Below are 19,253 nucleotides of genomic sequence, written 5' to 3'. Positions count from 1 at the left end.
CGGGGCAGCGGCGCCGCCGGAGCGGGGATGTGGCCGCTGCTGCTGCGGGCGGCGCGGGCGGGGGTCCCGCTGCTGCGGGGGGCTCCCGCCTCCCCAGGCAAGTGCCCCTCGCCCGGGCCGGTCCCTGACCCGCTGCTCCCCGCAGGCAGAGCCCGGCCGAGCCACAGCGAGCCGCGGGGCCGGGATGGACGCGGCGGGGAGGAGGAGGAGGTGGAGGGGTGGCAGCAGCTGTACCCCGGGCACATCCCCACCAGCCCGCTGCAGAAGGCGCTGCTGGCCGCCGGCTCCGCGCTGATGGCGCTCTATGACCCCTACAGACACGGTAAGGACGGCGAGGGGAGCGCCTGCCACCCGCGTCAGGAAAATCCCGCTCCCTTCCCTCGTGGAAGCTTCATAGGAGAGTCTGGGGCAAGCGCAGGGCTGAGAACTGACCCGGCGCAGGAGGCTCTGAAAGAGAGCGAGTGAGGACACCAAACACAGCCCAGTGTGACCCGTTGTGATGCCACCCAGACTGGTGTGTTTGTCCAGAGTCCCCCAGGCCTCATGCCTGCTCCTCCATCCCATTCCCAGGAAGGGTCGTGTGGGTGACACCAGGGCAGAGTAGCCCTGAAGATCTGTGGTTTAAGGGCTCCCCACTTTTCCACGGGCTTCCTGCCTGCTCCTGGTCAATGGCTTCATTGCTCCATTTCCTCACCTGCCAACCAAGGACAGCTGGGTGTTGCGAAAACAGCTCTTGGGTCACTCTCTGGTCTCTCTTTCAGACATGGTGGCAGTCCTTGGGGAGACCACAGGCTGCCTGGTCCTGCCAAACCTGCGAGACAAGATGAAAAACCACCCTGAAGGTTACCGCATCCTCCAGTGCGTCCTCCCCATCCCTCCCACCCTTGCTGCCTGGTGTGTGGAGGGGAGGCAGACACGAGGCCAAGGAGGTTCCTGGGCCCTGGGAAGGGAGAGCTTGGAAGCAGCACAAGTGTTTTGTTAGCTCTAACCCTCCAGGCTAACTTTATTTTTAATGTTCACAGGAGCCCTGTGACGCATCTAAGGGCAGGCACTACTTGCCTGTCTGTTCTGCTTCGCTGCTGGAACTGGCAGCTGCCAACACCACGAGATGCAGCAGCAGGCACAGGGGAGAAATCCGTGGATGTGGATGCTGAGCAGTGAGGAGAACCCACTACATCTGTGGATTTCTTTCCTGTACCTGCTTCTGCATTTTCTTGAATTGGAGACTTTGTCTCTGCTGGTCTCCCTCCTCCTTAGACACTTCTATATTTTTTTTATATTTTTTTTCTGGCTAAAGCTGAAATGAGGCCACTTCTCTTGTTTTCTTTTTTAAGACTCCATCACTTGTGCTTCCATGTTTGCAAGGACTTGTTAAGTGCTGCAATGTTGAGGACCAGGAGGGAATTCTCTTACTAACCAAGCTCTCACTGTATATCTGCTTGCCTTTTCCCTGTTCCCTGTCATGTGTCACACCTGCTGCTTGTGTCACATAGGAGCTTGAGAAAAGTTGCCTTTTGCCATATGGCTCAGGAATTTGACTTGGTAAAACATCCAGAGCACTGGGATGAGGCTGAATCCCAGCAGAACTGCCCAGGGAGAGGGCTGGGAAGGGCCATACCCACCTGCTCCTTGCCCTGTGGTGTTGCAGGGATTTGCAGGGGTTTGAACTGGGCACAGAGGTCTTTTTGTTTTTATCCTCCAAGCTGCTGAGGTCCCTTTGACAACAAATACACAAGGAAATACCTGCAGCCAGTGTGAAACTGGTGCCAGTGCTGCTTATCTCCCTGGCACCTCCACTCTAAGAGCTGAGCAGCTCCTGGATCCACTGCAGGGATTTTATCATGGGAAGAGGTTACCCTATGAATGTAAATAAAAGGGCTTTTGTTTACTTCTAAGGCTGTGAGGCACCTGTTTGCCAACAACCTGTAAAAAGAGACCTTTCTCTGTGTGGCTGCCATGTGGCTGGTGGTGAAAGCCTGAGCAGGATTAAAATAAAATCTGTGTTTAGAAAAAATTCCTTCTCCTCTTTGGGTTTGTTTCTTTGATGCTCTGGCTGCTTTACAAGGGCACTAAATTGCTCTGCTCTGCAAGGCTGGCTGTTTCTGGGGGCTGTGCCTGGCTGGCAGCCCACACAGCAGCAGCATTTCAGTGCAGAGGACACCAGTGTTTTTCCCACCAGAGTTGTTACAAGCACACAAAATAAAGGCCCTTTTATTGCCAAGGCTTCAGGTAGATCCTTTAAGTAGTTTGTGTCCCAGAAGTGCAGACAGTGCAGTCCCTGCAGTGAGCAGTTAGGATCTGCACAGGGAAAACAGCAAGGATGCGCAGAGGCAGGGATGAGGGTTTCCAAGGGCTCCTTTTCTCCAGGATTGCTGTGGATTTCACTGGGAGTCTCACTGACCTGTGTTTTGCTCCCAGGGAACGGCCTCGCATCCGTCTCTCCACGCTGGACATGGCCAGGCTGCAGGGGCTGCCGGATGGCTCCCTGGGCCGCGAGTATGTCCGCTTCTTGGAGGACAACGTGAGTGCGGGGTTTCAGGGGGGCAGATCTCTGTGGCTGATCCCTGTGCTGGGAGCACAGGTGGGATTGGAGCCACGGAGTTGAGCTGGAGCTCTTTGGACTTGCAGAAGGTTTCTCCAGACACCCGGATGCCACCCAAGTTTGTTGATGATGAAGAGCTGGCATACGTGATCCAGCGGTACCGGGAGGTCCATGACCTGATGCACACCCTCCTGGGCATGCCAACCAACATGCTGGGTGAGCAGCAGCGGGCCCGGGGAGCTGCACTGCCAAACCCACCCATTGTGCTCCCAGAAATGGAGCAGGCTGGGCCAGCCTGACTCCTGATCCTCAGCCCGGGTCAGTGTGTGGGGATTTTGCATCATCACTGTCCTACACCGCTGGCTCTGTGGTGACCAAGAGGTCGTGAGATGTCACCTTTTCCCTGCTGAGAGATGCTCTGCCCAAGCCCTGGGCACAGGCAACCACTGGATGGGTGGTTTCTGCCTGGCAGGGAAGGTGGCATGGAGGGAGGGGTGTTTTGCAAGCTCTGTGTGAAGGCAGAAGGTAATTCCTGGTTGCTCCTTATCTGCACGTCTCTGTGTCCTCTGCCCTCATTTTGTGTCTGACTCAGTAGCAAGTCACAAGTGCCTGTGGGAACCAGCATGGCTGGTCTCCTAGGCAGGCTTTGCCCGAGTCCAGGCAGTTTTGTGAAAGGCCAGGAGAGCCACAAGGAGCATCGGGCCTTGGCACCACATTGCCAAGGTCTGCGGGGAGTTGGACTGCCTGGGATGTGTTCCCCAAGCTCCCAAGGCTTGTGGGACGCCATCCCTCTGGGATGGGTGAGTGGTGTGTGACAAGGCCCATCCTGGCACAGGCTGTGACCAGACTTGGGAAGCATTCCCAAGCAGCCATCCTTGGGAAGGGCAGACGTACAGCCCATGCTGAGGAGCCTCACAGCCCTGGCTGGCCCTTGATCCGGGTGCTGTGTCTGCTCACGCCCTCCCTGCTCCCTGCCAGGTGAGGTGGTGGTGAAGTGGTTCGAGGCCGTGCAGACGGGGCTGCCCATGTGTGTCCTGGGAGCAGCGCTGGGCCCTGTCCGGCTCAGCACACGGTAGGTGCCCGCTCTCTGCTGGGTACACCCAGCCTGTGCGGTGCTTTCCCCTGTCCACTGGGGACAAAGAGGGGACACTGCTGGGGGGAGTCAGTCACAGATCCTTCCATGAGCCTGCTGCTGTCCTCACATCCCAAGGAAGCGGTGACAGCTTTGCCTTGTCACTGAAGCAGAACCTGATGCTTAATCTGCATTCAACAGCAGCTCCCCTGTGCCAGGCAGGAGCGGTCTCCAGGCCTGGGATGGGCATGTGTGGAGGGCCAGCAGGACCCTCACCACACTGGCAGCTGTTCCCTGCCCCAGCACGTCTGTTTTGGTGGCCCAGCAGTTGCAGAACCTGAGTTCTGGCCTTGGGTTGGTGCTGACTGTAACCTTCCTGGCACACCATCATCTTCTGTGCCTCAGTTTCCTCTGTGAGATAAGCAGAGGGGATGTCAGAAAGTTAGAGGGATACATGGGACACATGAGCTTGCCATCAGCCTACAGTGGGGACTTGGAGAAGGAAACTAACAAAATGTGGATATCAAAACTGTCACCACCCGTATCGTCTGTTCCAGAAAGCTGCAGGTCCTGGCCACCGAGCTGGTTCCCTGGGCGATCCGGAGCGGGCTCAACGCCAGCTGTGTCCTCAACATCTACTACGAGCAGCGCTGGGAGCAGCCCGTGGAGTCCCTGCGGGAGGAGCTCGGCATCTTCCCGCCCCCGGCCGTCCGAGTGTGAGCACTCCGGTCGGGAGGAGCACAGGGCATCCCTGCAGGCAGCCAGCAGCCGCCCTGCTGCACTCCACACCCTCCTGCCCTGCCCGGGGGCACAGCGTGGCTGTAGCTCTTCCACCACCGACCCGAGGGCTGTGTTTTCTCCTGCCAAGAGCTGGCGCCAGCCTGTTGGTAGAGGCCAACTGGCACCTCCCTGTGCTGTGACAAAAACTTGACCTTTTTTTGCTTGTCATGATTTTGGTTGCGGGATGACAGGGTCAGATGTGCCTTTGCCAGCTCGTCTGGTTGCTCAGGTCTCCCAGCAGCAGCATTTGGGTACTGATGCTCCCAAATGCTGGGATGGGGAGGGAGCAGCAAACTGATGCCTTGGCCTTCTGCAGCTCCGGGGCTGTGCAGGTAAATCCCTCCTCCCACCCTTCCCATCCTGGGAAGATGGAGGCTTCAGATCTTGGGGCTGCCCTGGACTGGAGCTAAACCCATGATTTCCAGAGGAGCGCAGGGGCAGGCTTGGTGTGTGCAGTGGTGAAATCCCATTTTGTATTTGTGCCTAACTGGTCTCCTGTTGGGTCATATGGGATGGGCCTCACTTCCTGCCTCAGAGACCAGGCAGTGTGTGATTGTGTGCCCACAGGGAAGTACCTTTGGATATTTTCCCTCCTGGATTGGCTGTTTTGAGAGCTGATCCCAGTCTGCTGTGTCTCCCTGTCCCTCCCCATCAAAAATGATGAAATCCATATGATTGTGCTGGCTGTTCAGTAGGAATCATCCCTTCCTTGGGCAACAAAATGACACAGTGTGGGATTGAATCCAGTGAGTGCAGAAACAGTGGCTGCTGGTGCTGTGTCTGGGAGCTCATTGCTGTCTGGATTAATTAAACTGCTCCAGACTGCCAGCAGCCAGGGAGCGGAGTTGCTGGATGTGATGGCAAAGAGCCATGAGGCCAGGGGCTCTTTGTTCACGTGTGTTTGCTGTTGGAATTCATTCTTGTGTAATAAAATCCACACTGGGGCTTGTAGTTCATTACCCCTGTCCTTTTGCCCTATCTCTTCTCCCAAGCTGGAGATCTGATGGTGAAACCTCAACCCTTTTTGGCTTTAGCAGGTTTTCTTCCTGCCTCTCAGACTCCTTTTTCAACTTCTCCCTGCATCAGCCACCCCACAAGCCAGACTTTGGGTTTTTCTCCAAATCTTCCCGTGGCCCCCAGAGTTATTTCAAGCAGATGCTAAAAGACAGCATATAAATACATCCTTTAGCTGCCAGTAAAACACACAGTGTGGGGGTTGTCCTAGTGCAGTGGCCGAGATGAAAGAAACATTTGCCTTTAAAATGACCCAGAAACGTCAGAGCCTTGGGGTGGATAAACCAAAGGGCAGCAAAGATTTGCTTTTAGGAACTGTGAGCGGCAGTCAAAGAAATGTCAGAAATGATGGCCGTGAGAGAGGGTTTGCTGCATTTTGGGTTATTTAATGAGGCCTTGAAGTGTCCGGGCTGTCAGTCTTGGTGGGGCCGCCTTCGTGCAGCCACGTGTGGCTCCGTGGGCTGGTGCCAGCGCTACAGAAATGGCACATCATGTAATTTTAAACGGCATCTGCTCAGCCGGATCGAGTAACAGTCTCTGTGCCTCCTGTTCCTGCAGCCATCGCTTGAGGAGCCTGCAGAAAGAAGGCAGCAGAGGGAGCAGAGGGTGATTTGGGGAGGGCAGACACCAGCCACGTAAAAAATGCTTATTTTGGAGAAGATATATTCTCTGTGGCCGAGTGGCAGCTCCGCCATGCCCGTACTGGGAGTCGGTAACAATAACTCCTGAAATGCTAGGACGGATGCCTGGCTCCGCTCCCCGCTAGGGCCAGGTTTTCCCCGGTGCCCGGGCCGCCCCTGCCCCCGCTCCCAAAACGTGTCTCCCCTCCGCGCTCCCCCGAGGGCGGGCGGGCCCTGCGCGGCGGCAGCGCCCGGGGGCGGCCGCGGCTCCCCCGGCCCGGTGCCCCCGAGAGCGAGCGCCGCGCCCCGGCGGCAAAATGCGACTCTGGTGGGACTCGAACCCACAACCTTTGAATGACTCCCGTCACGCGCTAGAAGTCCAATGCGCTATCCATTGCGCCACAGAGCCCTCGCTCTGGCGCGCCGCCCTCACCGCCTCTTCCCCGCGCCCCGCCCGCCCCGCCCGCGCCACCATTCTTCGGCGCCTCGCCCGTCACCGCGGGGCCGGGCCGGTGCACCGGGCGGGACTACAGCTCCCGGCGGCCCGCGCTGCCCGCCCCTCCCCGCCCCTGCCGCAGAATCGGGCGGGCCCCGCTCCCGGTGCAGGTGGCCGGGCCGCAGCGGACGCCCCGGAGTCCGGTAAGAGCGCGGCACCATCGTCCCCGTCCCGCTCCGTCAGCTCCCGGCGCCGCCGCGGCGGCCGCGCTCCCTCCCCGCGGGCGGCCCCGCGGGCTCCCCACCAGGCGCCGCGGCCCTGTGGGCGGCACCAGGGTCCCTGCGCCCCGCCGGTCTCCGCATGAGGTACCGGGGCTCCTCGTGGGGCACCGTGGCAAGCGCCGGGATCCCTCCCTCCCCCAGGAGCGCGCCGCGGGCCCTCGCCCCGCCGAGAGCGGCTGTGCCCGGGCGGTTCCGGGGCCTGGCCGGGGCTGGTTGGCGGGGCCCGGCTGCATCCCGGTGCTGGGCCCTCCCGGCCTCTCTGCCTCGTGTGGTGGGGTTGGGGCAGCGCTGCTCGACCTCCCTGCTGGGGTGCTCGGGAGGGTGAGACGGGGGTCCCTGCCCGGGGCAGGCGGGGGACAGGTGTCTCCCAGGTGTCTCCCAGGTGCCTCCCAGGTGTCTCCCAGGTGCCTCCCAGGTGCCTTCCAGGTGCCATTAGCGCTGCGGCTTCTCACAGCCCGGCCACCTGCCCGTGGTCTCCCCTGTGAGCCGCTCCCCGGGCCCTCCTCGGGCTCGGTGCTCCCGGGTGGGTCCCCGCGTTTTGCCTCGGTGCCTCCTGGCTGTGAGCTACAGGAGCGCTTCGTTCTCTCGGTGCTGATGCAGCTGGACAAGACCTGAATCTGTAAGGCAGGGCTGGAGGTGTCTGGCAGTGACACACCGGGTATCCCTCGGGAATCTGTCCCCAGTTATCTCCGCGGGAGGCACCGGGATGCCGGAGGGAGGTGGAGATCTGAGCAGAGGATAACAGGGGCTTGCCTGAGCCTGCCTTGGCTTCCAGCGGGAGATTAAGCACTTTGCTGCCCACACAGAGTGGGCCTCCCCCGCTGCTGCCTCTCCACATCTGGCTGGTGCGAGGCTGTAGCAGAGGGCCCAGGGCCCGGCTGAGGCACAGGAGTTTGATGGTGATCTAAAAGTTGCTTTGTTTGGTGCTGAGAGAGGCTCCCAGGCAAAAACACAGTGAGTCCTGCCCTGCTAAAAGGCAGAGGGGCAGTGTTGTGGGACACCACGTCTGGGAGGTGGGTATTTGGTGGAGAGTGTTCAGAGGTCACTGGCACAAGGGGGAAGGAATCTCAGGGTGAGGAATATGGGTGGGAAGATGTCTCCAGGTGTCCACCTGGAAGTGGCATCTTGTGCACTGATGGGTCCCAGCCTGCTGCTGGTGGAACAGCCAATGAAGGAGACGTGTCAGGGCACAGTGACCATGTGGCACTACCTTGGCTCCCACCCTGCCAGCATCTGGTATCAAATCCACAGAAGCTCTTTGGGTCTGGGGGGACTGCACAGAGCAGAGGGAAAGCCACAGGTGTGGCTCCCAGCCCCACCAACTGTAGAAGAGCCCATGCAGGGCTTCCAGCTTCAGAACAGTGAATCAATTTTCAAGAGAGAAATTATGTGTTTCCTTCCTTTTTGGCCTGTGTCCATGCCAGGAAGGGCCAGTTTTATCTAGGAGCTGTGAGGGTCACATCTCTGTCATTTTCCTCCTCCCAGTGCTGTTGCCTGAAAAGACCCATTGCTAAATCACCGAGTCTCAGAGCCACTTCTGGGGTGTGTCTGGGATGGGGACAGAGATGCTGTTTTGCAAGGGTCAGGTACCAGAGACAGAGTCACTGTCCCCAGGGTATGGGGCAGGGGCCTGGGCACTCCTGGCAGCAGTGACAGCTCTTGTTCTGCCCACTCCAGCCTGGCCTCATCCCTGACCTGCTCCAGCAGTGTCTCCAGCCTAGCCAGGCCAGGAAACTGCTCGCCACCACGAGGGTTTGCAAACACAAGCAGAGCTCAAAGAACTGAGCTTCCTGTCCCTGATCCTGTGTGAGCTGTGTCACGGAGCACGTGAAGCTGTGCTCTTCCAACAGCTGTGGTGGCTGTCCTGGAGCCATGCATGAAGGAGAGCTCCTGCTTGGGGCCTGGGAGACTCTGGATTTTGAGGATGGAGGGATTCTGGGGTAGAGTGGAGGCTTCAAATCATCTGCACAAGGTCTCCTGCCATGACTTTGCCCACACATCCATGGAAATTACTTTATCCTGCATCTCATGTTGCTGGGGCATGGCCAGCCCCCTGGCTGGTGTGCAGGATGTGGCTCCCCAGGTGGAATGGCCAGGCTCTCAGCTTGCACCAAGCAGTGCCATGCTGATGGCTCAATTGGAGGCCATCTCCGAGGTCAGATAAAGTTACATCTCTGGGAGCTCTGGGCTGCTGGGTTACATCCTCACTGCCAGGAGTACTGATGACTCAGAGACCTCATCCAGGAAATTGGGGGCTGCTCAGGCATCCCACGCCCATGGGGTTGTTACCACCAGGTCCAGTGTGTGTGGGCTGATGGCCGTGGTTTCTCTCTCCCCTCAGGCCATGATGCTGCGTTTGGCTGCTTTTGCAGCTGTGCTGCTGTTCTTGCGGGTCACTCTGGAACTGTCCTGGGCCCAGGCCATCCCTGCTCTCTTCGTCTTCTACCTGGCATCTGGAGGATGGGACTTCTTCCTCATATTCCTCAAGACATTACCACGGGATGTCACGTAGGTGTCCTGGCTGGGATGGCCCAACCATCCACCCCTGGCCCTCTGCTCTGCCTTGGTGTGTGTGTATGTGTGAGCACAGCCCCCAACTCCTTGCACAGCCTGGGTTTCTGCTGGCGCCTGGCCTGGCTGAAAGGAGATCTCCCTCTGCCATGACCGGGTGACTCCAAACTCTCAGGCAAACTTTTCCCAAGGAGGATAGATTTCAGCTGAGCTCAAAGTCTATTGACTGTCCTTGTACTTCACCCCGTCCCTAAAGCTGCTGGCGTAGCACCAGGCCCCTGTGCAGGGTTCATTCTGAGCTGGTATCAGGCTGTGCCAGCTCCTGGCAAGGATTTGTGGGGGAGGGAGTGGTGGTACCTCTTGGAGGGCATCCAAGGCTCAAAAATGTCCCTTTGATCGGGGACATCCCTATCCACAGACTTCCAAAACACATCTCTCCCTGGCCTCCATCAGTCCCTGGCTATGAGCATCTTTGCATATGTGTTCTGCCTATGTGCACAATGCTCAGGGGAGCACGCAGAGCTGCTGCTGACCTAGAGTGGGGTTGCTGGGCTGTCGCAGCTCCTTGGAAGGTCCTTGTGCTGCGTGGCTTTGCTGGAGGAAGTGGTTTTGCAGGGGTCACTGAGCAGCTGCCCTCCTGCTCCCCTTCCTTTGGCAGCACGGGGCTGGTCCTGTTGCGGGTGAAGTGGCAGGTGTGGAGGCACGTGAGGGAGAAGAACACCATCGCCAAGATCTTCCAGAAGACAGCGAGGAAGTACCCAGAGAAGACAGCACTGATCTTCCAAGGCACGGGCGAGAGCTGGACTTTCCGTCAGCTGGACGAGTACTCCAACCAGGTGGCCAACTTCTTCTACGGCCAAGGCTTCCGCTCGGGTGACGTGGTGGCGCTTTTCATGGAGTCCCGCAATCAGTACGTGGGGCTGTGGCTGGGCCTGGCCAAGATCGGCGTGGAGACGGCCCTCGTGAATTCCCACCTGCGCTTGGAGGCCTTGCTGCACTGCATCACCATCTCCGGCTCCAAAGCTGTGGTTTTTGGGGTGGAAATGATGGAAGGTGAGGGGCTGGCGGATGTTTTGGGAGCGCTTTGGGCTGGTGGGAGGCGTGTCTACTCAGTGGGTTCAGGTTTCCTTTCCTGCCCACCACAGAGCAGAGATCTGGAAGGGAGTGGACAGTTGAATCATCCAGGAATTAGATTTGGGTTTGGTTTTTTTTGTTGTTGATTCCTTTGGACACTGGAGTGTCCAGTGCTCTCTGCCTCCCAAGCAGGTCAGCCTGGGTATGAGGATCCTTCCTTGTGTCTCCCAGGTCCATTCCCAGAGTGGAGACCAGGGTTGGGCTGGGCCTGCCCCCCTGCTTGGGAGGAGCCTCCCCTTGCTCTCCATGGCTGTTGCCACATCCCTGCAGCACCCTGGCTCCAGTTCCTTGTGTGTTTCAGCCCACACCTCTGAGGCTGATGGTGTCAACAGACCTCTTGGCACCAAAGAGGTTTTGGATGGGGAAAGGTGGAAAACAGGATCTTCTGGTCCCTGAAGAGGTCTGGGCTGTGGCCCCAGCATCTGTTAATCATGGGAACATCTGCCTGGGATGGCTGTGAACCCTTTGGGGACTCTGTCAAGCACAGTGGAGTACTGCTACCTGGGGCAGGGTGTCCCTCAGATTCTCTGGGAGGGCAGGGGCTCTCTGTGCTGTAGCCACCCTGCCACTTTTCTCCAGCTCTCCTCTTTACTTTCTCAGCAATGCAGGAAGTGCAGCCCTCCCTGGATAAATCCATCCATCTCTTCTGGTCCGGGGAAGAAAATCCTAAATCTGTGCTTCCTGGTGCAAAACACCTGGACCCCCTCCTGCAGATGACCCAGCGACACCAGCCAGCTCCCCCTAACAAGGGCTTTCTTGGTATGTGGCCAGCTCTTGGGGCCAGACAAGTGGTGGAGGTTTTGAGGGTCAGCTGCTTACAACTCTGGCAAGACTGCTCAGGCTGCTGATGGCAAGGGGTGTTTGGGATGGGTCTTACTCCAGTGTTGGAAGCCCGGCCCTGTGTGGAGCAGTATCCTGTCATACCCTCCATGTGTCCAACAAACCCAGGCTGATCCCAGCATGTTCTTGGAGCTGTTACATGAGAGTTTTGGCTCAGCTGGCACGAGTAGAGGGTTTAAATTTTTGCTTGTGCCCCTATCCTGGTTTGGCCAGCTCCTGCATTAGGAATGTGACCCTGTCTCCTTGTTGCTCCCCAGATAAACTCTTCTACATCTACACCTCTGGCACGACGGGGCTGCCCAAGGCTGCCATTGTGGTGAACTGCCGGTAAGGCTGTGGGCAGGGGCTCAGGGAGGATGGGGCTGAGCTCTGCTCTGTCCTAGCACAGCACCCCTGACCCTGCTCCTGACATGCCTTCTCACCCTCCCCTCAGATACTTCCGCATGTCCAGCTTGGTTTTCTACGGTTTTCGGATGAGGTCTGACGATGTGATGTACGACTGCCTCCCGCTCTACCACGCTGCAGGTATGGGCCATACAGAGCCTGCCATCCTGGGACTGACTCTTCCCTCAGCCAAGGCCAGGGCTGGGGCTGGAGGCTGGTGTGGCTGTGATCTCCATGCCGAGGAGGATGAGACTGCTGCTTGCAGTGTGTGTCTGAGGCTTTTTCTGCTTTTCCCCTGGAAGCCAAGAATCGATCTGTCTGACCTTTGGAGTGGGCAGGGCATTATCCTACCCTGATTTTGGAATACCTGTTCCTTATTGCTGCTCCCTGTGGAAAGTAAGGGGGGAAAGTCTAGGGGAAGGGGAAGCAGTGCCTGCCTGGCTGGACGAGACATGCTGGGATGTTGAGGTGTGAAGTGCTGCCCTACATGTTACTGCCATGTGTCTCCCTCATGCCTGTGGTCCTGGGGGCTTTCACTGTGAGCCAGCCATGGCCTCTGCCTTGCCCTGCCAGTTCTTTCCCCAGGTGGGCTGGAGTTGTTTGGGGACTGAGGGCTTTCCTGGCTGCCTCTCTGCAGGGAACATCGTGGGGATTGGGCAGTGCCTGCTGCAGGGCATGACGGTTGTCATCCGCAAGAAGTTCTCAGCCTCACACTTTTGGGAGGACTGTGTGAAATACAACTGCACGGTGAGGCCATGGGGCAAGGGGCCAGCGGGATGGGGCACTGAAGCCTGGGGGTCTGTGCCATGCTGGGGAGAGCCCAGCTGCTGGAAGTAGGGGATGCCTGGACTGGTTCTGTCTGTCCAATCCGCCTTTCAGGGTGGTGGGGCTGTGTCCTTCCCACCTGGGCTGGTAACTCCATGGGTCTTCCTTGCATTCCAGCATTAGTCAGGAGATGGGATGGGTTTCAGAGCCTGGAGAGGTGGGTTAACCAGGAAAGGACAGGCTGGATGAATTAGCAGAACTTCTCTTTATTACTGCGGCCTCTTTAGCAAACCTTGGGTGTGTTGTACCATTCCTTCCCGTCTTGAAGAAACCTCAGACAGTCCAGGGCCTGGCAGAGGGGTCCTAGTGAGTCTTTGCTCTGTGTTGCTCGCAGATCGTGCAGTACATCGGGGAGATCTGCCGCTACTTGCTGAACCAGCCGTACCAGGACACGGAGCGGCAGCACCGCGTGCGCATGGCCGTGGGCAACGGGCTGCGGGCCTCCATCTGGAGGGAGTTCATGGCCCGCTTCAGCATCGCCCAGGTGGCCGAGTTCTACGGGGCCACCGAGTGCAACTGCAGCCTGGGGAACTTTGATGGCAACGTAAGGCTCCATGAATCTCCCTCGTGTCCCAAAGGGTGACAGCTGGTCTGGGCGGGGTTGGAAACCCGAATGGGCTGTTTGCTCCTTGGCATGGGTTGCCATCCACCCAGAGGGGTTTTGGCTGTTGTGTGGTGCCACCTTTGTGGCGTCCTGGGAGTGTGTGAGCAGCGTGTTCAGGTGGGACAAATGTCCTTGCTACCCACAGCTCTGAGCTCTTTCTGTTCTAGGTTGGGTCGTGCGGCTTCAACAGCAGGATTCTACCAGGTGTGTACCCCATTGGTTTGGTGAAGGTGGATGAAGACACCATGGAGCTGATCCGAGGACCGGATGGTGTCTGTATCAGCTGCAAACCAGGTGAGGATAACAGCAGGGATAAAATCTCCTCAGCCCTGTGTGAGCGTGTGTTTCGTGATACCTCAGGATAATTTCCCTGGATTTGTCTCTGCTCAGTTAAACCACACCAACCCCATTAGACACCCTTTTTGCTTGAGGGGGATGGGGGTGAGGGTGTTTCCCCCCTTCATCCCCTCTTCTCACTGCAGGGGAGCCAGGGCAGCTGGTGGGTCGCATTGTCAGGAGCAATCCCCTGCAGCACTTCGATGGCTACCTGAATCAGTCAGCCACCAACAAGAAAATTGCCAGGGACGTGTTTACAAAAGGGGACGCTGCCTATCTCACAGGTGAGGCCAGCAGGACCCCTCTGTCTGCTGGGAGAGGAGAAAGGCACCTGTGTGTGAGGGGGGACTCTTCCAGGGTAGCAGCATTGCCCTGAGATGCTCCAGGGTTGCTCCTAGCTGACAGCTCATTTTGTTGCCTATTTGTTGCTTTCCCACAGGGGATGTCCTGGTGATGGACAAATATGGCTACATGTACTTCCGAGACCGCACCGGGGACACGTTCCGCTGGAAGGGGGAGAACGTCTCCACCACGGAGGTGGAGGGGACGCTGAGCCGCATCCTCAACCTGACGGACGTGGTGGTTTATGGTGTGGAGGTCCCAGGTAGCTGAGAGGGAAGTGGACAATCAGGAGAGGCAGGCAGACCTCCAACACTTGAGTGTGAACATGTCCTGCATGTCCAGATTGATGTGTGCTTTGACAGGAGGGTAGACTGAGGCTCCCTGTGGATGAGCTGGGAAGGGGTGTGGCTAGCAGGAACCAGAGGGTTTCCTCACTCTCCCAAGCTTTGGTGTGATTCTGGCTGGTTTGGAAGGGCCCTGTGTCCACTCTGGCCATGACTGACCACAGTGTGTCACTGGTAGCTCTGGCCACAGGGTGATGACACAGCAGTGACACAGCTGCACGTGCCAGTGCTTCAGTACAAAGCAGGGTCTTGCTGGTGCAGGGCAGAAGGGAGATTATGATGCTACAGGGTCAGTGTGTCTGAGTGCTCTTCATTCTCTGCCTCTTAGGGATTGAAGGGAGGGCAGGAATGGCAGCCATCGCTGACCCAGAGAACTCCTGTGACCTAGAAGACTTTTCCAGCAAGCTGAAAAAGGCCCTGCCACTGTATGCACGTCCCGTCTTCCTGCGGTTCCTGCACGAAGTCTCCAAGACAAGTGAGCCATGGCATGCATGCTCACGCTGGACATGGAGCTGGGGGAGCCTGGGAGGGGAAAACCTGGTTACAGAGATCAGTCTGGAGGGTGGGGATGGGGCCTCTCTGCCCCACAGAGCCCGTGGCCAGTTCCTCAGGTGGTTTTGAGGCATGGGGACACAAGGCTGGGCCTGGGGCAATACAGGTGTGGTGGGGATGGAAGTGTGTGTGTGTAGTGAGCCCTTACTCCTTCTGCCCTCTCCATTCCAGGCACTTACAAGTTCCAGAAGATGGAGCTGCGGAAGCAGGGCTTTGACCCTGCGCTGGTGAAGGACAGGCTGTATTTTCTGGACTCCAGGCAAGGCTGTTACCTGCCACTGGACCAGGCAGCATTCAACAGAATCCAGTCGGGAGAACAGAAGCTGTAACTGTGGGGCTCAAGCAAGGCACCTCCCAAACCCTGCTGGGGAGAGGGGGCAAGGCAGGCACTGGGGAAGGAGATGTTCATGGAGTGATAGAAAAGGCACACTAGAGATTTTATTTGACAAGTTTTACAGATAAGGGTTTGGGGGGAACACAGAGGGGATTGGGGGGAGGGGGATGGTCACATACCAAAGCATTGACTCATTATGGCTTTATTTTCTACTTGATACAGTGGTGGTGGTCCCATGCCATAGGAGGGGCAGGGCCCTGGCCAGTTGAGGAGGGGTGGGGTGCCCTTGCCACTCCACTTTACTTTTCCTGTCTTTCCCTACCTTTTCCTGCCTGCAGCAACCCTTCCTTGTGCAGGCCATGAAGGGTCCAGTGCTGGGCTTTTCCCCACTCCTCTACCAAGCAGCCAGCTCCTCCTTGGCACAGGGACCCAGCTGGCAGAGGGAAGGTGGGTGCCAGGTGCAGCCCCTTCCCTCTGCTGGGCCCTGCTGGTGTTGTGTGTCTGCTGTGAATCAGGGGAGCAGGGTAGTGTTGGGCTCAGGAGGGGGACAGGAGTGTGTTTCTGCCATGCCTTTCTCTCTCCTGGGGATGACATTTCTATTTTCCACAATCACACGCACATTATATTAAATATATATATATGTGTGTGTGTGTATATATATGTAATACACGCTGACTTTTTTTTTTTCAATCTTAATTTATTGTCTGTACTTTTGAATGTGTCCCGGGTTTGTGCAGTAGGTGGAGGGATAGCCCAGACCTGTCCTCTCTCGGAGAATCCTTTTCTCACACAGGGAGGTGGGATGCTCATCTGGGACTGATTCTCCTCTTCCAGCGTGGGTGCAACTGTAAATGTCCTTGTGGCCTTGCTCCATGATGGAGGACACGAGCAAATCCCACTATCTTGTGGACACTTCTCTGGGTCTTTTACTTCCTTCTTTTGTGGATGCAGCATTGTTTTGTGGACCTTTTTCCTTGCAGAAAGCAAGTGGGAGAGTGGGAAGAAGGGCTGAGCTTGCCTTTGCTTAGATGTACTCAGGAGGTAACTTGTCCTCTGGAGGGTGGCCTCTGTGAGAGCCTGACTTCATGTACTCTGCATCCCTTCCCAAAAGAGCCCTCCCTGTCTCCAGCACCGGAGCAGGGCCCTGAACTGAAATGTCCATGTGAAACACCTGACTTGTGCTATGTGAATTCCCCATGTTGTGTCTGACATGAAACAGCCTCAGCCGCGATGTTCAATTCCAGTCCTCAGAAAACATGCAGAAATTTCTCTTCCAGAGAAAACTCTGGGTTGGTTTGTTTTTTGTTTTGTTTTGTTTTAATAATTTCTTTTTATGCTTTTAGCAGGGTTAGTCCTTAAAGTGACATCTGCCTTTTGTGAGGGCAGGGTGTGTCTGCTCTTCTAGCTGTGCTTCCACACCAACGTACCTGCCTGCCCCAGTCCGTCCCGGTCTCACAATTAAACAGAAGTATGGGTCTATGCTGGTGTTTCTTACCTCTTCCTTGTACAGTCCTGCTCTGTGAGGGAAGGTGGGGGACTGTGCTGGTTTGGGAACTGCCACTCCAGAGCATCACCTCCCTGTGTGCATTTTGGCTCATCTTAGAGCAGGAGGAACAAGCCCCTTGCTGCTGGGTTTAATGACTGTGTGAACACAACACATTGATCAGACCCTCCCCAGTTTCCTCCACTAACTCTCCACACCCCATTTTTCCTTGTTCTGTCCTCAGCATTGCCTTCCCTATTTGTTCTGGCCCAGTTCTCCCTGTTTACTCCGGGACATGTGGCTCTTCCACCTCTCCCCTATTTCTCTATTTCCTCTTCTTGCTGCTTCTCTCTGTGTTTGTCCATGCTGAACTTCCCAGCTCATTTCTGACCTTGCAGACAAGTTTTTTGGTAGCCATTCCACTTCCTTTGCTGCCAGAACCGTCTTTTAGACCTTCTGCAGCCAGCCCTGGTAAACAGGAGAACCTGGCTCCTTCTTGGGATGAGGCTCCCAGGAACAAATGTCTTCCATGAGCCTGAGTGAAATATGTTGAATATGGTGAAACACACCGTAAGAAAAGTGTTAGAAATTTGCATCCTTTATATACCAACTTCACCTTTGGATATGTTCAAATGGGTGTTTCTCCATCATCTCTAATAATTTTAGTTTTTCAGTCCCCTGGACAGTCACGAGCCTCTGTCCCAACGCAGCCAGTGGAAAACAGACTGCACAGCCCTGCAGCATCTCGGGGGCTCAGCCCTCAAACAGCATGGCCTTGCCTAGAAGGGGTCATATTTAGGGGCAGGGGAGCTGGTGCAGGGGGTGCAGCAGTGGTGCCGGTGCAGGGGGTGCAGCAGCGATGCTGGTGCAGGGGGTGCAGCAGTGGTGCCAGTGCAGAGGATGCAGCAGCGGTGCCCTGCAGGTGCCCTGCCCCTCCTTGCGGGCGCTGCTCCGCTCGCAGCCGCCAGCGGAGGGCAGGCTGGGCTCGGCAAACGCCTCCCCTCGGAGGGACGCGCTCCCGGGGCTCTCACAGCCCTGGCGTGGTGCTCACAGCCCCGAAGTGTGGGATGCTGGAGCAGGGGGGTTACTCCCTGAGGGGGAGAGGAAATTTTGGATACAGATAATGGTGCTGGGTGTGAGGCCAGCGGCAGTCCCTGGTGTGCTCTGTGCAATCCCTGGTGTGCACTGTGCAGTCCCTGCTGTGCAATCCCTGGTGTGCACTGTGCAGTCCCTGGTGTGCACTGTGCAGTCCCTGTTGTGCACTGTGCAATCCCTGGTGTACAAACCCTGGTGTGCACTGTGCAATCCCTGGTGTGCAGTCCCTGCTGTGCACTGTGCAGTCCCTGGTGTGCAATCCCTGGTGTGCAATGTGCAATCCCTGGTGTGCAATCCCTGGTGTGCAATGTGCAGTCCCTGGTGTGCAATCCCTGGTGTGCACTGTGCAATCCCTGGTGTGCTCTGTGCAGTCCCTGGTGTGCAATCCCTGGTGTGCACTGTGCAATCCCTGGTGTGCACTGTGCAATCCCTGGTGTGCACTGTGCAGTCCCTGCTGTGCAAACCCTGGTGTGCACTGTGCAGTCCCTGCTGTGCACTGTGCAGTCCCTGCTGTGCAGTCCCTGGTGTGCACTGTGCAGTCCCTGGTGTGCACTGTGCAATCCCTGGTGTGCACTGTGCAGTCCCTGGTGTGCAATCCCTGGTGTGCACTGTGCAGTCCCTGGTGTGCACTGTGCAGTCCCTGGTGTGCAATCCCTGGTGTGCACTGTGCAGTCCCTGGTGTGCACTGTGCAGTCCCTGCTGTGCAATCCCTGGTGTGCACTGTGCAATCCCTGGTGTGCACTGTGCAGTCCCTGGTGTGCACTGTGCAGTCCCTGCTGTGCAGTCCCTGGTGTGCACTGTGCAGTCCCTGCTGTGCAGTCCCTGGTGTGCACTGTGCAGTCCCTGGTGTGCACTGTGCAATCCCTGGTGTGCGCTGTGCAGTCCCTGCTGTGCAGTCCCTGGTGTGCACTGTGCAATCCCTGGTGTGCACTGTGCAGTCCCTGCTGTGCAATCCCTGGTGTGCACTGTGCAGTCCCTGGTGTGCACTGTGCAGTCCCTGCTGTGCACTGTGCAGTCCCTGGTGTACGCTGTGCAGTCCCTGGTGTGCACTGTGCAGTCCCTGGTGTGCACTGTGCAGTCCCTGCTGTGCAGTCCCTGGTGTGCACTGTGCAATCCCTGGTGTGCACTGTGCAGTCCCTGGTGTGCAATCCCTGGTGTGCACTGTGCAGTCCCTGGTGTGCAATCCCTGGTGTGCACTGTGCAGTCCCTGCTGTGCACTGTGCAGTCCCTGCTGTGCACTGTGCAGTCCCTGCTGTGCAGTCCCTGGTGTGCACTGTGCAATCCCTGGTGTGCAATCCCTGGTGTGCAATCCCTGGTGTGCACTGTGCAGTCCCTGCTGTGCAGTCCCTGGTGTGCACTGTGCAGTCCCTGCTGTGCAGTCCCTGGTGTGCACTGTGCAATCCCTGGTGTGCACTGTGCAATCCCTGCTGTGCACTGTGCAGTCCCTGGTGTGCACTGTGCAGTCCCTGCTGTGCAGTCCCTGGTGTGCACTGTGCAATCCCTGGTGTGCACTGTGCAATCCCTGCTGTGCACTGTGCAGTCCCTGGTGTGCACTGTGCAGTCCCTGGTGTGCAATCCCTGGTGTGCACTGTGCAGTCCCTGCTGTGCAATCCCTGGTGTGCTCTGTGCAGTCCCTGGTGTGCACTGTGCACTCCCTGGTGTGCGCCGTGCTCGGGCTGGGGGCTGTGCCTGACGGAGCCTTGGGCAGCAGTGGGGTCACTGGG

At 57.5% G+C, this 19,253-nt stretch overlaps 2 protein-coding genes and 1 non-coding gene across 4 annotated transcripts; 2 read left to right on the top strand and 1 right to left on the bottom strand.

The window, feature by feature from the left end:
- Positions 1–27: 27 nt before the first annotated feature.
- COQ4 (coenzyme Q4) lies at positions 28–5,350 on the top strand. Of its 2 annotated transcripts, XM_063409835.1 has the most exons (6): positions 28–322; positions 762–858; positions 2,419–2,521; positions 2,629–2,758; positions 3,521–3,614; positions 4,172–4,471. In XM_063409835.1, the coding sequence occupies exons 1-6, from the start codon at positions 28–30 to the stop codon at positions 4,332–4,334; spliced, it is 882 nt and encodes a 293-aa protein (XP_063265905.1). In that variant the 3' UTR covers positions 4,335–4,471. The 2 variants fall into 2 exon arrangements, with proteins under 2 accessions (XP_063265905.1, XP_063265906.1); XM_063409836.1 differs by lacking the exon at positions 3,521–3,614 and having other exon boundaries at positions 4,172–5,350.
- A 998-nt stretch (positions 5,351–6,348) lies between these two features.
- TRNAR-UCU (transfer RNA arginine (anticodon UCU)) lies at positions 6,349–6,437 on the bottom strand. Its single transcript is given in 2 exon segments — positions 6,349–6,384; positions 6,401–6,437. It is a non-coding gene; the product is annotated as a tRNA-Arg (tRNA).
- Positions 6,438–6,509: 72 nt separating this feature from the next.
- On the top strand, positions 6,510–16,430 carry SLC27A4 (solute carrier family 27 member 4). Its single transcript, XM_063409832.1, has 13 exons — positions 6,510–6,667; positions 9,087–9,253; positions 9,915–10,309; positions 10,991–11,149; positions 11,488–11,557; positions 11,664–11,755; positions 12,252–12,361; positions 12,774–12,983; positions 13,211–13,337; positions 13,526–13,663; positions 13,819–13,983; positions 14,394–14,540; positions 14,789–16,430. Exons 2-13 carry the CDS (start codon positions 9,090–9,092, stop codon positions 14,944–14,946), a joined length of 1,935 nt encoding a protein of 644 aa, XP_063265902.1. The 5' UTR covers positions 6,510–6,667; positions 9,087–9,089; the 3' UTR covers positions 14,947–16,430.
- The last annotated feature ends 2,823 nt before the right edge of the window (positions 16,431–19,253 follow it).

The sequence above is a fragment of the Prinia subflava genome, chromosome 12 (genome assembly GCF_021018805.1).
Source record: "Prinia subflava isolate CZ2003 ecotype Zambia chromosome 12, Cam_Psub_1.2, whole genome shotgun sequence".
Taxonomy (NCBI): Eukaryota; Metazoa; Chordata; class Aves; order Passeriformes; family Cisticolidae; genus Prinia; species Prinia subflava.
The sequence above is the reverse complement of the archived record's forward strand: the minus strand, read 5'-3'. Positions and strand labels throughout refer to the sequence as shown.